Source organism: Anastrepha ludens, chromosome 6, assembly GCF_028408465.1.
Source record: "Anastrepha ludens isolate Willacy chromosome 6, idAnaLude1.1, whole genome shotgun sequence".
Classification (NCBI taxonomy): domain Eukaryota; kingdom Metazoa; phylum Arthropoda; class Insecta; order Diptera; family Tephritidae; genus Anastrepha; species Anastrepha ludens.
The window spans coordinates 125,204,024-125,220,004 of NC_071502.1; the positions used below are offsets into that span (position 1 = coordinate 125,204,024).

At 35.1% G+C, this 15,981-nt stretch overlaps 1 protein-coding gene across 1 annotated transcript in view; it reads right to left on the reverse strand.

The window, feature by feature from the left end:
- Positions 1 to 5,887: 5,887 nt before the first annotated feature.
- The window catches only part of LOC128865662 (tyrosine-protein kinase-like otk), a 45,807-nt gene continuing 35,713 nt past the window's right edge, over positions 5,888 to 15,981 (reverse strand). Inside the window, exons 4-9 of the mRNA XM_054105900.1 lie at positions 14,649 to 15,589; positions 12,678 to 13,113; positions 11,742 to 12,559; positions 10,973 to 11,133; positions 10,492 to 10,828; positions 5,888 to 9,663 (exon numbers count right to left, since the gene is read on the reverse strand). Of these exons, the coding sequence (XP_053961875.1) occupies positions 9,571 to 9,663; positions 10,492 to 10,828; positions 10,973 to 11,133; positions 11,742 to 12,559; positions 12,678 to 13,113; positions 14,649 to 15,589 (2,786 nt within the window). The 3' untranslated portion in view covers positions 5,888 to 9,570. The remainder of the gene's footprint in view (positions 9,664 to 10,491; positions 10,829 to 10,972; positions 11,134 to 11,741; positions 12,560 to 12,677; positions 13,114 to 14,648; positions 15,590 to 15,981) is intronic.

Here is a 15,981-nt window from a genome sequence, read left to right on the forward strand (position 1 = left end):
CCCATGGAAGTGGACTCAAGCATGCACTCTCGTAGAATAAATTATATGAATAAGCCACAACCAAACCAACATTTTGGAAAAAGGCCACAACAATTCGGTAATCACCAACAAGCAAAAAATCAGAGAACGTATCATATTAACACGACTGGAATAACAAACGAACAACAGTTAGATGAGGATAAGCAGTTTGGCGAACCAAGTGACATCCATTTTTTTGCATGATAAGCTCTTCGTTGCCATATTTTGAAGTAAGGACGGAGAGCGGAAAGACGCTAAAATTTTTATTAGATACAGGATCAAGGAAAAATTATGTTAAGCCGGAATTAGTGAGTAAGCGTATAGCAAATAAAAATCCATTTTTTGCCAAGTCAATAGTAGGCGACATAAAAATTAGCGAGCATACATTTGTAAAACTCTTTAAGTTAGATAATAAAATAAAATTTTACCTAATGCCCTCTCTAAAAACATTCGATGGTATATTTGCCCCTTAGGGAAATAGGGGCAGTTATCTATACCAATGAAAATATTATGGTATTAAGTAATGGTTTCAAAGTACACCTTAAGCAACTCCCGACGCAATGTGTAAATGCAATAAACATTGAAGAGGAAAATTTGTCAAACGAACAAAAAAAAGGAATGAAAATAATTGCAAATACATATAGTAACCTTTTTCAGAACCGGATGAAAAGCTTACGTATACAACTAGAGTAGTGGGCGAAATTAGAATCACGACAAACTCGCCTGTGTACACGAAGCTCTACCCTTACCCTGCTTCATAGAAAAGCTTCTAAAAGATGGAATCATAAGACCATCTAGGTCTTCTTTTAACTCTCCGGTATGGATAGTTCCTAAGAAACCAGACCAAACTGGAAAAAAACAATATAGAATGGTCATAGACTATAGGAAGTTAAATTCAATCACAATTGCCGACAGATATCCCATTCCAGAGATTTCAGAAGTCATCTCTCAACTACGAACTAGTAATTTTTTTTCAGTTCTCGACCTTAAAAGTGGATTCCATCAGATTCCACTAAAAAAATCTGATATGGAAAAAACTGCGTTCAGCATAAATAATGGAAAATATGAATTCACACGGCTGCCGTTTGGCCTAAAAAACGCACCGTCAATTTTCCAGCGTACGCTTGACGATATCCTACGGGAATACATTGGAAGATGCTGCTATGTTTACATAGATGACATCATTATTTTCAGTAAATCAGAAGAAGAACATTTTAAACACATAAAAAACATATTCAAAGCTTTGGAAGAATCCAATATGAAAGTGCAATTAGACAAGTGTAAGTTTTTCAAAAAAGAAGTAGATTTTTTAGGCTACGTTATTACACCCCATGGGATTAAAACTAATCAGGAAAAGGTTAGGGCTATACAAAATTTTCCTGAACCACAAACCCTTAAAGAGCTTCGTAGTTTTCTTGGCATGTCAGGATACTATAGGCGGTTTATCAAGGACTACTCAAAACTTGCTAAGCCCCTGACATCCCTTTTAAGGGGGGAGGGAGGACGAACGTCCAAAAATAAATCCGCAAAATTACGAATAAGTTTAAATGATGATGCTAAGGAATCTTTTGCCAAAATAAAGAATGCACTCACCTCAGAAGATTTAGTACTTGCTTACCCAGATTTTAGTAAAGATTTTGAGCTAGTAACAGATGCCTCAAACTTTGCTATCGGTGCAGTCCTTTCACAAAATGATAGACCAATATCATTTATCTCCAGAACTTTAAATAAAATGGAGGAGCATTATGCGGCTAACGAAAAGGAAATGTTAGCTATAATATGGGCTCTGAACTCTTTGAGAAATTACCTGTATGGGTCGGTTAAGGTCAAAATATTCACAGACCACCAGCCGTTAACCTATGCGCTAAGCAATAAGAATAACAACAGTAAAATGAAGAGATGGAAGGCTATACTCGAAGAGTACAGTTATGAAATGTTCTATAAGCCAGGAAAGGCGAATGTTGTAGCAGATGCTCTATCTAGGATAACGGAGCAAGAGTTAAACACGCTATTAATAGCCACGAACTCAGACGAAAGTTCGGCTCATAATTTAATCCTTGTTGTTGAGGCACCTATAAATGCCTTTAAGAATCAAATATTTCTGAATAGGGACGTAATGTCATCATATCAATTTAAAATAATATTCCCCACGTACCACTGTCATATTATAACAGAACAAGATTATTGCGAGGAGAAATTGATTTCCATTTTGAAGAGATATTTAAATCCATCAGTGATAAACTGTATAAAAGCAGACGAACAAATTATGGGAAAAATACAGGAATTGTACCCATTACACTTCCTGAAATACAAAATAAGATTCACCCAAGTAATGGTGGACGATATAATTAGCAAAGAAGAACAGGAGAATATCATAATCAGGGTGCATGACAGAGCACACAGGAACTCTAAAGAAAATCGTACTCAAATTCTTGAAAGGTACTATTTCCCCTCAATGGCGAACAAAATTTAAAAAATTATAAAAAAATGCGTAATTTGTAAAGAAAACAAGTATGATCGTCACCCAATGAAACCCCAAATCCAGCCAACACCCATACCACGTTGCCCCGGTCAGATAGTTCACCTAGATATATTTGTGATGGGAAAGGAACTAGTACTAACAGCAATTGATAAATTTTCTAAATACGCTATGGCGAAGCCCATAAAGTCCAGAGCGGCAGAAGACATACGGCAACCTCTAAGAGACATTCTCTTTTCACTCATTCCTGAAACGTTGGTCATGGACAATGAAAAATCCTTCTATTCAGAATCTATTAAGTTCATGATAGAAAATGGGTTGGGAACACACATTTTTCGAACAGCTCCATATACAAGTTGCTCTAACGGTCAGGTCGAACGATTCCATTCAACACTGCAAGAAATAATGCGTTGTCTACAATGCGAGAAATACACCGGTCATTCCAGGAATTATTAGAAAGAGCAGTAAAAGAATATAATTTTTCAGTGCACACAGTTACAGGGAAAAGACCAATGGAAATATTCTTTGGTAGAAGAGTTAGTAGCAACCCAGAGTTGCTAGAAAAAGACAGGCAAGAAACAGTGAAAAAACTCTCGGAAAAACAAGCTACTGACCTTGCGTACCACAACAAAAATAGATCTATTCCCAAAGAATATGTAAAGGGAGAAGAAATATTCGTTAAAATAAACAAAAGATTAGGAAACAAGTTGTCAGCTAGGTATCGAAAGGAAATAGTTGCCCAGAATTACAACACGACAGTAAAAACTAAAACTGGCCGAGTCGTACATAAAAATAATATCAAAAAGTCATGATAAGGCACTCATAGATACATTATACTTAATACCTTTCGTTACAGGACAGAACATGTTAACCTTTACAATCTTCACGCTGGTACTAGCAGTTACTGCTCAGCAAATCTTTGTACAGGACCTTACAAACAACAATGGGTACATACCAGAGAACTGCACCGGCTCAGTGTAAAACATTCATACGCTTCGCTTGAACAAAAAAACAGGCCTTTGCGTTCAAACGATCGAACTTGTTCAAATAAGTTATTGTCATTGTTCATTTCAGCTCAATCAAATCATGTGCTGCGTTTTAGCTCTCCGATGTTATCACCAATCGTCTTCATAGCAGCCGTTTCGGGTATTTGCTCGTTCGGCTGTACATTCATTTTTTTGAGCAAGAATAAAAGGACTATAGAGCCAAATAAGCCGGTTTGAACACGTATGATCCCGCATGAGTTTTTGCTTGTAACTAACGATAGCAAAGTAAAAGCAAAATTTTAAAGCAAAAACGCTAAATTTTTATATTTGTTTTTTTTCTTAAAACTTATAATAAAACACGAAAGAAAATAATGTAAATAAGGAAAACATTGCAATTCATTTTTTCAACGGCTGAAACCAACTATCCTTTCAAATACGAAACGCAATTTACAGCGTACATTGTACGCCAACGCTCGTTTGCTCGAACATGTGCTAGTTTGATCGTTTGAACGCAAAAAAAAAAAAAAATAAATAAATAATTGGCGCGTACACTTCTGTTAGGTGTTTGGCCGAGCTCCTCCTCCTATTTGTGGTGTGCGTATTGATGTTTTTCCACAAATGGAGGGACCTACAGTTTCAAGCCGACTCCGAACGGCAGATATTTTTATGAGGAGCTTTTTCATGGCAGAAATACACTCGGAGGTTTGCCATTACCTGCCGAGGAGCGACCGCTATTAGAAAAATGTTTTTATTAATTTTGCTTTCACCGAGATTCGAACCAACGACCTCTCTCTGAATTCCGAATGGTAATCACGCACCAACCCATTCGGCTACGGCGGAACGCAAAGGCCGATGCTAATTTCATTCAATGCTGCTTTTTGTTCAATGATTGGATTTGAGCCGAAGACATTAGATCATACGTGTTGACTAAGCTGAACTACGCGTTCGCCTGCATGAGCTGACTGCACTTGACCAAATATTTTGGTTCAATTGACTGAATGTGAGCAAGAAATTTAGCGTATGAACAACTCAAGAAAACAGTGAGCCATGCAGGTCTCTGGTACATACCCATCAAGACAGGAGAATTCAGGACAATTAATCACTATAATAAAATCCTACATTTTATAAATTTAAAGACGTATGAGGAAACAATAGCATTAATTTCTAATAATCTAAACACATTAAAGGGAATAACATTTGAAGATGAGCGACTTCTAGAAACGGTAAATAAAAATCTAATATTGCTGAAAGCAAAAGTGAATAGTATACACATTCACTCTAAGTCAAAAAGGGGACTAATTAACGTCCTAGGAAAAGGCTTAAAGTACATCGCCGGCTCCATGGACAGCGACGATGAACAGGAAATAAAAGACACGTTAACCAAAATAAAGGACAATGAAAAAGGCACCTACATTAAACTAAGTGACTTGACGTACATAAACAATTTCATGACCGAACAAATAACTAACATAACTGCCCATATAAACAAACTTTAGTCAGTAGATATATTAATGAGTTCAAGGACGGTGCACAGAATAAAATCAAAACACTGGAAGACGAAGTGCGATTTATCGCACAGACAGTATAAACAATGACATATCGCTTTTGAATAACCATGTTGATAACATAGGACAAATTATATTTTCCAGCAAATTGGGAATTATTCCCACGGACATTTGACGCAAAAGGAACTTAGTTTGATTAACGACTACGATAGCTATAGCAATACGAAAATTGTAGTACTTTTCCAAGAAAATACCATTATCCTAACTTTACTAATACCTCAATTCTCTCCTAGTCCTCTAGCCAAAATCCAATTTGAACCATTACCAAATATTGCAAACAAATCAGTGTTTTTGAACCCATCAGAAATATTAACAGATAACTCTAATAAAATTTATAGTATAAATGTGAAAGACAAATTAGAAAAAAACTTGATTTCATTAGATAATGAATGTATTGCAAACATTTTAAAATTTAAGGAAGCACAATGTAAAATGGAAATTTCAGTAAAATCTGAAGTAGTAGAAATGGTACAAGGAACACTCATATTTAAGAATTTTAAAGGAAAAATAACTCACGATTGTAACAAATTATAAATAAGACAAGAAGGAACCTTCCTCATTAAATTTGAAAATTGTAATATTAATGTTCTGAATAAAACCTATACAAATGTAAACTTAAAAATGTACGAAACACTTGTATTACCAAATTTAGTCACAAAAATCAAAGAAACTAAAAATGCTTCAAAATTGGACTTACAAATTGAAAATCTATATTTAAAACAAATACAACATGAAGATACCATTAGAAATTTAGTAGATGAAAATAAAAAAATGAATGTAATTAGCTTAAGTTCAGATATATCTATTGTACTTTCAGTTATTATTGCAACTTTTATTCTCGCTTATACTTAATAATAAGTATAGACAAAAACTGTATTTATCACCTCAATCAATAATAACTACCGAACATATGCCAAACACCCAAGCGGGGCCATTTCTTGAAATTAAAACACCATAATTCAATACTCGATTGCGGACAATCGATTTAAGAAGGGAAGAGTTAACCCAAACCAAGTTAAGGAACTCTTTGCTTCTTATATTCTTTTTAATAAAATTGCTTACTCAATTTCCATATTGATTTCTGCAATAATGCAAGTATTATAAAGTTGCTTATTTAAGTTCCTAGAATTAAGTCACGCCACAATTTGTATTAATATAAATTAAGTAGTTTACTTGTTTAAGCGGCTTTTTGGTTTTGGAAGTTAGTGAATAAAGTGCGGTCAGTTGGACCGGTAATAAAAAAATTTATTTTTTTAGAACTTATGTTTTACAAGTTCTTAACTTGTATGCTTTATTTGCTCATTTTTTATAAAAAAAATAATTCAAACATGATAAGCTTAAAATGCACTTAAAACTAATATACATACAAACATGTCTTTTAAGACAATATAGACATATTCACTATAGAGATCTCAATTCGAATTTCAATAAAAAATACGAAAGAAATTAATACAATACTTTTTATAAATTTTAAACAAAAGAAAGAAAACAGTTATGCAAAACATACAAAAGTGGACAAGTGGTAAAAATATATTATTTACCTTCGTAGTCAAAACTACAACATAAGCCATCTATGTTGTTTATAGGTAAAAAAAATTTAAGCTTAAAATTTTATTTAGACATATTTATTTAACCGTTCATGTTAAAAACAGATTATTTATTGCGTTTACGAAATGCTTCGCGACTTCTCAAAACAATATTCGGCACAATTGCATGCAACCGCATTTACTTTATGGTACTTTCGAAGTTTGCTGAAAACTAAAATCCACCTCAGAGCTTTCAGATGTCCTCAAACCTATTTTGTATGAACGAGAAAGACACTCAAAATTTTTTTTTTATTCAGTGATTTCCGGAGACTGAGGTTTGTAAAAAATGCTCTAATGTTATGTAACTAGTAACCGGTTTCAGTGAATCTGAAAATATTTCTGTGTGGAGACTTCTCATAAATTTCTTGTTAATAAGTATTTTAGATTTCGATAATATGCATGCAAGTACATACATATGTATATACTTATACATACATACATCTGTGTACTTTCTGCCTGTGTTTTAGCGAAATGTTTAAATCTTATGTTATTGACAGATTTAGTTTACCAACCTAATTTATGACGAATAAGAAAAAGATTTCAAATAATTTTAAGATATCATAATTTTAAACCATATGGACATGCAGTTTTATATAATATATCATTCGAAAAATATTAACACATTCATGAATAAGGCTCAAAAGGTTTTAAAAGGTCTTTCAAAAGTTACGCGTAGAGTAGTGAATAATTCTTAGACGGTACCTTTTTTTATGTCATCTTTCACATTTGACAATTGAAGCCAACAACTGATTGAAGATGTTTTGTGCCCTGAGCTTAAAGGAATTGACATAAGGCGATCTTTATTTTTAGCAGGATGGAGCCTTTAGAAGCCACACAACACGGGAAATCATTGCATTTTTGCGACCCAAGTTTCCCGGTCGATTAATTTCACGTAATGGGGACATAAACTGGCCACCTATATCCTGATCACAAGATCTGGACTAATTTTTGTGGGCTTTTTTGAAAAGTTGAGTCTATGTGAATAAGGCAACAACGATTCCAGAGATGAAGCCCAACATTCGGATTGAGGTTGTTGAACTAAATTCGATAATGTGCGAGTCCTTGAAAATTTTGATTCTCGCCTGCTGACGTTCCCATGGTGGACATATAAATGATGTAATTTGTCACACATAATTATTAAGAGCTGTTTTTTTGAATAAAAACAGTGAAATCTGAAAGAATCAAAATTTTTACATGTTTTATTTTTGAACAACATCTAGGCGCGTCTTTTGAAAGACCCTTGATCTCAGTAAAATGTTAATAGTAATGTAAAAAATAGCAGTGAAAGCTATGAGTAAAGCAATTTTAGTTGTTATGTCAAAAGTACGCAGATATACATACATACTCGTATAAGTATGTATTTTTTATGTATCGATTTTTTGATGTTTTCCACACTTGACTACTTGACTAGTGCTTTTGATGAGATGAATTTTAGTGTCAGCTCCTTTGTAAAATTCTTCCGTTATACTTATATATAAGCATACAAATGCGTATACTATACCCATACGTGTGTGCTTAGTGTTATTTAAAAAATTAGATTATTTATATTATTAATATATGGATGTATGCATGTATATTTGTTATATATACAGTGGAAATTATATTACTTATATATATGTATGTATATGTATGCTTATAAATGGCTAGTAACTTAGTATGTATGTATAAGTATATAAAGCCCCTAAGTTCTGTGTAAACTGTATTTGATTAAGAACCTAAAAACATTCGTTGATAATTTTTGAACTATCATGTCCATCTAGCGACATACATACATACATACATATGTATTCATGAATGTGCATAAGTATGCGCCTATTTACCGTACATTTAATACATTTGAAAGAAGATGCCATCAAAAATACAAAATAAATACGTATGTGCGTTTGTGGGTCTGTATGTATGTGTCTTAATCAAAGGAAAACTTTTCTGGAAGTTACATTTGCACCTAATCCTAGTTTTCAATGTGATGCACACAAGTACATATCTATTTACATATGTACGTTTGTTTTAAAACACACATAGCGCAACTTTTCAAAATTATATACAAGTACAACAATATTACGTAAAAATGGCGCTCGCCAATTATGCAATAAGTAGAATTCAGCACAAATTTACCGGTGTCGAATGTATGTATTGTATGTTTTCCAATTTAACCATACATACATATGTACGCATGTAAGCAAGTAAATTCACATATTAATTTAATATAGTAAATGCATTTTCTGTACTTTTTTAATTGTTTTACAAAATGGCAATTTTTCTGGCCAACGAATTACGCAGCTATTTTGCGTAACATTTCTACGAAACTTTAGACTTTTTTCTAAAATGTGTTGAACACATTATCCACCACTCCTCAGCCAAGCCCTGCATGTTTATGCAAAATACGTATTTATAATTGTAGAATATCGGATGCCTTTGGAACTACAGTACGTTTAAAAACTATAGCGCAGGGACTTTTTGACAATTTGCTTGCTTCATAATAAATTTTAATAATATAATATTTTTTTTTTAAATACTGTTCATTCACCTTCGAGCATCTAATAAATCTAAGTTTCAAATTGCAAATTAAAAATAAAAATTCAACAATTTTTCATAAAAATATCATATTATTTAATCATAATTTTTAGAAAAATGTCGGGTTTGCAGTGTTATAGCCCATTGAAATGTAACATAATAAAGCGCGAGTTTGAAGTGGCGCAAAAATCACGTTAATTTTCAACAATTATTTCGCATAAAAAACTGATTAAAATTAAATAAGAAACATATAAATTGTCAAAACTTATTAATAATAAAAATAAAAAAAATTATTTGGCTTACCACTAAAGCCCCCAAAAATTATATATAGATTCTCAGCTTCTCAACTTATAAGTAAAATAAAATTACATAAATATTTTAAGGTAAATATGTTGAATAAATTATAAATAAGAAAAGTATATTTATTTATCACCATTTTGCATTGCTTTACTGAGTGCTGAGCAGAGTTGACTAAACGATGGTCGCTCTTTCGGATTTAAGTTCCAACAGGTGAGCTGTAATGAGAGGAAAATAAAAGCAATTTAGAAATAAAATGGGAGCAAACGTCTGTTTTAACTATACGTATATGAGTTCAAGAGGAAAAAATTAAAATCTCAAAATGAAATTTTACTACATTGTTGTTTGAGTCAAAATTGTAACCTATCTCTCTTTAATAAATCATGTTGATATCTTTAAACAGTACAGAAATATCAAACGTTGCCATTAATCAGTGTGCACTTGGGATGCCAATTTTTGAGATATTACTCATTCCGGTGTTTTCGGGAACTTATTTTATATTCACACAATCCTGAAACTGCCCCTTTGATTTTGTTAAAGTTAATTGTTCAACAGGTGTAACATAGATGAACTCACCTTATTACAGTATTTTAAATCAAAGCATAACAAAAGGATTGACCTTAAAAAATTTAAGTACTGAGGGTACTATTCTCCAAGCGCGACCTGAATTTATTGCATATAAAGCCAACAGATAAGGGGCATCGTTCTGCTCAACACTTGTTGGCCTCCATCCCCATCATTAGAAAACAAGCAAATTTCTTTAATCAGATCTACTAACTGCCATACCGGAACTCCGGGATTGGCATCCCTAGTGTGCACTACTTTGAGGACAAGTTTATAGTCAGGCAAAATTTATACAAGTACACTTGAATTTATGCAAGAAGTCTTCGAAAATTGTTTATTCCTTTTATCTATGTATTAAATATAATTTCTTGAAAAAAAAAAATGGATTACGTTACTTTGAGACTTCATAGCTAATAATACAAATGCATCTTAAGATCAATTTAATTAAATAATCAATTAGCGTAAATACATAAATTACTCACCAAAATCTCTTTCAAACTATCTGGTGTGCCATTCGCACATGCCCACTCCAATTTGCAAGACTGACTGCGTTGTATAACCTCTTCGTTACTCAGCTCTTCGAAAGGTAATTTCGTGGCCTGGCTGAATAGCTCCCAAACAACAACACCAAATGCAAAAATATCACTCTTTGTTGTGTAATCATCCTCTTGAATACATTCAGGCGCCAGCCAGCGAACAGGCAATAGAGTGTTGCGGTGCTTGTAGTATTCTCGACTGTATTTGTCTTTGGATAAAGCGGGGTATGAGACTTTCACAATAAAATCACTGGAGATGACACAGTTGCGGGTAGCTAAGTCCCTTCAAAGGAGTGTAGAAAATAGTAAAATTATTAATTTGTGTATTACAATTTACAAATACTTCTGTTCAAATTAGAATGCAAATGCAGAAGGCTATTTTGCCTAAGAAGCGCAGTTCAGCAAATATTCAAATTTTATTCCTTACTTGTGTATAAATCGCGATCTGTAAATGGCATCCATGCCACGCGCAATTTGGTATGCTACCGCCAAAATTTGCCCCGTCTGGAGTGGTGGAGGCGATGGTGCAGAATTATTCGAGGTATTTACTTTGCCGGCAGTGGCCAGAAGGAATTGTTTCAGGTCACCCTAGGAATAAAAAAAAAGAGGTTGTCTGTAAAGTCGGTTTATTGACGATAGTTTAACGTGACAACGTCATAAGAAAATACTGAAGTAAAGGTTGCAATTTTCAAAACAAAATTTTAATTTTATTTGTTTGATAGATATTTTGTATGGATATAGAGGAGGAGGTAAATGGAATCGCAATGGAATAGGTCAAGTTACATTTACACAAGCATGAAAAATGACGAAACATTTATCAAATTCATGAAAGATATGTTCAATTTAGATTGTGTGGGGGGCATCAGAATTCGTTTTAGGGGTATGGTTCCTTCGGCAAAGTTTCTTATTTTGATCCCTAGAATACGATTTTCACAGAGCAATGAGCGATTTTTAAATCTACCCGCCTAATGCTCACTCAAGTAGGAGAGAGCCAGATGTCGATCGTTGCCGAACGTGGGGGCCGATTGTGCTTTTTGTCGTTCGTTCCGCGCTCTCGCTTGCAGTTCATGCAAGGTAACGACCATGATCAAGATAACGACGAATGAGCAAGATAACGACCATTGACGCTATCACGTCAAAACTAATAAATCATGAAATAAAACCTTCATACTTTGAGTATAGCAATTCATACTAACCCAGTCTGTGTATTCCAGAACCAAATAATGTGGATCTTTCTCGCGGCAGATGCCAAACAATCGGACCACGCCCTTATGTGAAATAGCGCGAAACATATCGATTTGTCTTTTGAATTCCTGACAAATATTTTCATCCTTAAATTTATTCAATGCCTTAACCAACACTAATTTGTATTCATCTGTTGTTGTAGATGTAGTATCACCATCGGCACTGCCGGTTTCTTGTTCTTCTCGTATCTCTTCAATGTCATCCATTGATGTTTTCGAACGTCGCTTTTCGATTGAAGTGATTGCACCATTATTTTCACCGTTATTATGTCTGTCTGTTTCAATATCTTTTTCGTCCACTTGGCGAATAACCGACGCCTTTACTTTGCCTACAAATATATCACCAAACTCGCCCCGTCCTATTTGTATAAGCTCACTGATACCTGAACGTGGCAAGGCCAACTGATCCAAGGCGTGTGAACGTTTTGAGCCCTTCGAGTGGTTACTACAAGCCGTGTCGTCGGATTTTGCTGCCTCGTTGCCGCTGCCACGAGGGTTATTATTGCCATTTACTTTACGAGTCTTTCCAGAGGACACGTGCTCTGGCAGGCAAGGCTCATTTTCGGGCGATTTGCCTAGTTCACCAGATTCAGGGTTATCTTTATTAGCTTCGTTTAAGCGTGCCTTACGTGCTTGGCGGCGGAAGCGGCACCAAATCATTAAGCCAACAACTAGAACTATATAAGCCAGGGCTACAGACATTGTAATAAGAACAGCGCGTGTGATAAGAAAGCCATCACCTGTTTCTTCAGAAGCAGCACCGTCAGAGGCTACCCATTTATGAAAAAAAGGGAAATAAAAAAAATGTTTATGATCGTCAAGAAGTGATATATTTTTTATGCATTTTATTAAAATTTAAAACAAGTGTTGTTATGAAAAATTACTCACATTTAACAACAAAGCGTACCTCCTCGCGCTTCAGTCCGGCACTGTTACCAATCGTACATCCGTAACGACCCTCATCGTCCGTATGTACATCACGTATTTCGAGCGTGCCATTCTCCAGAAAACGAAAACGATTCTTGTCAGTATTATTCTCACTTAAATATTTCAAGTCCTTGTCCCACTGTATTGTGGGTTTGGGATCACCAATAGCTTGACAATGCATGACCGCCACCCCCATTTCACCCGTTTCGATGGGACCTTCGGGCGCAACAGAGAAGCGCGGCGCCACTACTACATTCACAGTGACGGTGGCATTGATTTGCCCTTGCGAATTGCTCGCAACACAGGTGTAATTGCCACGATGCTCGGCGCTAACGTTCTTGAATATTAACGTACCGTTGATGTCATCGACTGTCTCGGACAATTGACCATCAGATTCCTACGCGAAGATTGAAGGATAGAAAGAAAAGTGTAGTGTTAAGTAGTTTAATGAATTATAGGAGTAATAATTTGATTAAGAATGAACATACATATGTATATATGCATGGGAATGTGTATTCACTAAGTAAATACTTTTAAAATTTTCATTGAACTGTAATTTGGCATTAAATTCTTATTAATCGATATATCTAATTTAATCTTCTCCTTTAATTTCACTTAAAAAACGTATTATAAAATCTCTATTAAAAAAAAGGCACTTTTAACTGCTTTTTATACTGATCTCGGGTTACGTCATTTGTTTCCAAACAAAAAACAACAACAAAATGCAATTTGCCTACATAAACACTTCTGATTCTAAGGCTGATGGGCATACTGCACATGAAAACAAAAAAACCTTAGTAATTTCATTCGATACCTCATCTGATTTTTTAAGGCCTTATGAGCTCACGAATAAAATATTTCGTCCACAAGGTTACATATACATATGTATATGTGAATACGTACATACAACATACGTTTACTCATACATGAAACCCAAAAAGTATTTATGCATGTAGTTGCGTTTCTGCATTTTTCAGCAGCCTGTAAGCTCTTTTTTATTGCTTGCTGTACTGGTTTAGGCATCCCCTCGAGCTAACTAGGGGCTTGCATGTTGGTCTCAGACCGCTGCAGGTCTCAGACCTTGTGTACATACATATATGTATATGTATTACCATACAAATGAGTGGGGTTTAGGACGCCCTAATCCATATCTGGTTTGTTATTGCTAGTCTGTTTTGAATATTCACAGTTTTCATTTTTCACAGTCATTCAATCGCTTTGTGCGGCAGTCAACCTGAAAGTGTTGCCATTGCCTTTGCCATTTCCATTGTAGACTACATAAAAACGCCACATAAAAAGTGCAAACATTAATGGATTAGAGAACGAATGCATTTTTTTAATTGAAAGTCTAGCCTAGCAATATGGATATGTGTATGTATATGTATTATTGTATCATATATGTATGTACATGGAATATATACATAAGTAGAAATGATCAGTTTTTTTATATCATCGCATGTAGGCAGACTTATTGATTCATTGCTTGAGCATCAATGCCGCAAATTACAAACGATAAGGGATTTGTTGGCTTAATTCTAAAAAAGAATGCTACTCAAACTCACATAACCACAAATACACCTAATAACAGATTTCGTGCTATTCAAGCCGCGTTTCACTCAAGTCTTTCCTTTTGCATTTGTCAGTTTCTTTTTTCCAGAAAAAAAAACTCAGACTTTTTGACAACAGTTGCAGTCTCAATTCGTTCTTTGTAAACAATTCACAAAGTTTTAGTTGAAGTGGACAATGGCAAGTGGAATAACTGCTGCGCTTTTGTTGCACTGCCACATTGTTTGCACATTTATATTAATATTTCAGGCAGTCTTTTAGCGTCTTGGCTTCTTTGCATATTCTCATTCTAATGCCTTTGCCAGCTGTGGCTGACATATATGAGTATTTAATGTCACGTTGCTTACAGCATTCAACACTACTTACCCGTATCCATTTTACTTGTGGTGGTGGTGTTCCCTGCGCCTTACAATGCACCTTTCCCACACTGCCCAGCTCCAAGTTCTTTGACGTCGGCTGTGGCACGAACTTTAACTGTTCGATGACTTGTAGCTCACCAGGCTCCGAAGTAATCGGCCGATGACCTTCCACGTAGATTTGACAAACATATTGTCCGGCATCGCTTGCAAACACATTGTTGAACAGTAGGGAACCATTAGTTCGACTGAGAACTATGCGCGAATCCTCGCGCATCGTCAATTCCTTGGCCGTATCGGTAGGTGTAGAAGTAGAGGCTGTGGTAGCTGCACCGAGCTCCATCATACGAAAACCTTTACCGTCTTTCCGCCAACGTAGTTGCACTTGGCGATATTTTTGCGGCACCGAGTGGGAGCAGACTAATTCGATGGGCTCATTCTCTTTGACGTGCTTACTAGCCGGTCCCTCCCTGATGATAACATCTGTGATGGGCGGCAATTTATCTTCACCCATTTGACCACCACGCTTGCCGCGGCAAAGGAGCATTTCATTCATTATTTCCATGGGCAATTTTTGAATCTTCTTGAGACGCTCTATGCATTTGGAAGAGGTGAAGGCGGTATTGCCATTTCTGCCACCACCGATAATGGCACGCTCAGGCAATCCACCATCAATGTTCGACCATTGCAGTACATAACCTTTTTTGCTCATCGCCCGTCCTGCCGCATTGGAGGCAATGCAACGATAAAAGCCGCTATCGGCAGCATTCGGTTTACGTATAATGAGACGATTTTGCTGTAGTTCGATGTTTTTGAGAGTACTCAATTTTTCGCTGTTGCGGAACCATTCGATTTCGAGCATTCCGTCGCCAGAAGAGCCCTCGACGTGGCACTTGAGAGTGACTTCATTGCGATTGCCGCTCAACAATTGAACGGTAGCAGTTTGTATCCCTGTAAGAGGATGAGAGAAGATAAATAAGGGGTAAGAGAGAGTAGTAGAAATTGAATTGCTTTGTAAATTAGGGCCGTACGAGTATATTTTGGGTATAATGTTTTGATTGATTGGCAGCTACTTATTAAAAACTTCAAATGAAAAGTGAAAGTATATTAAATTGGAAAAACAAAAGCAAACAGGTAAGGATAGGGCATAGGGAATGACAAGTGAGAGTAACTTATTTTATAATATTACTTAATATTCAATATTTATGGAAAATTAAGAAGTATTCTGTTTTGAATTGCGCAAAATATTTGAAATGCAGTTAGCATTATTAAAAAAAAAAAATGTATATATATGTGCAAAAACGTTTTTAACATTCACAAGACAAAAAAATATTGTATTAGTA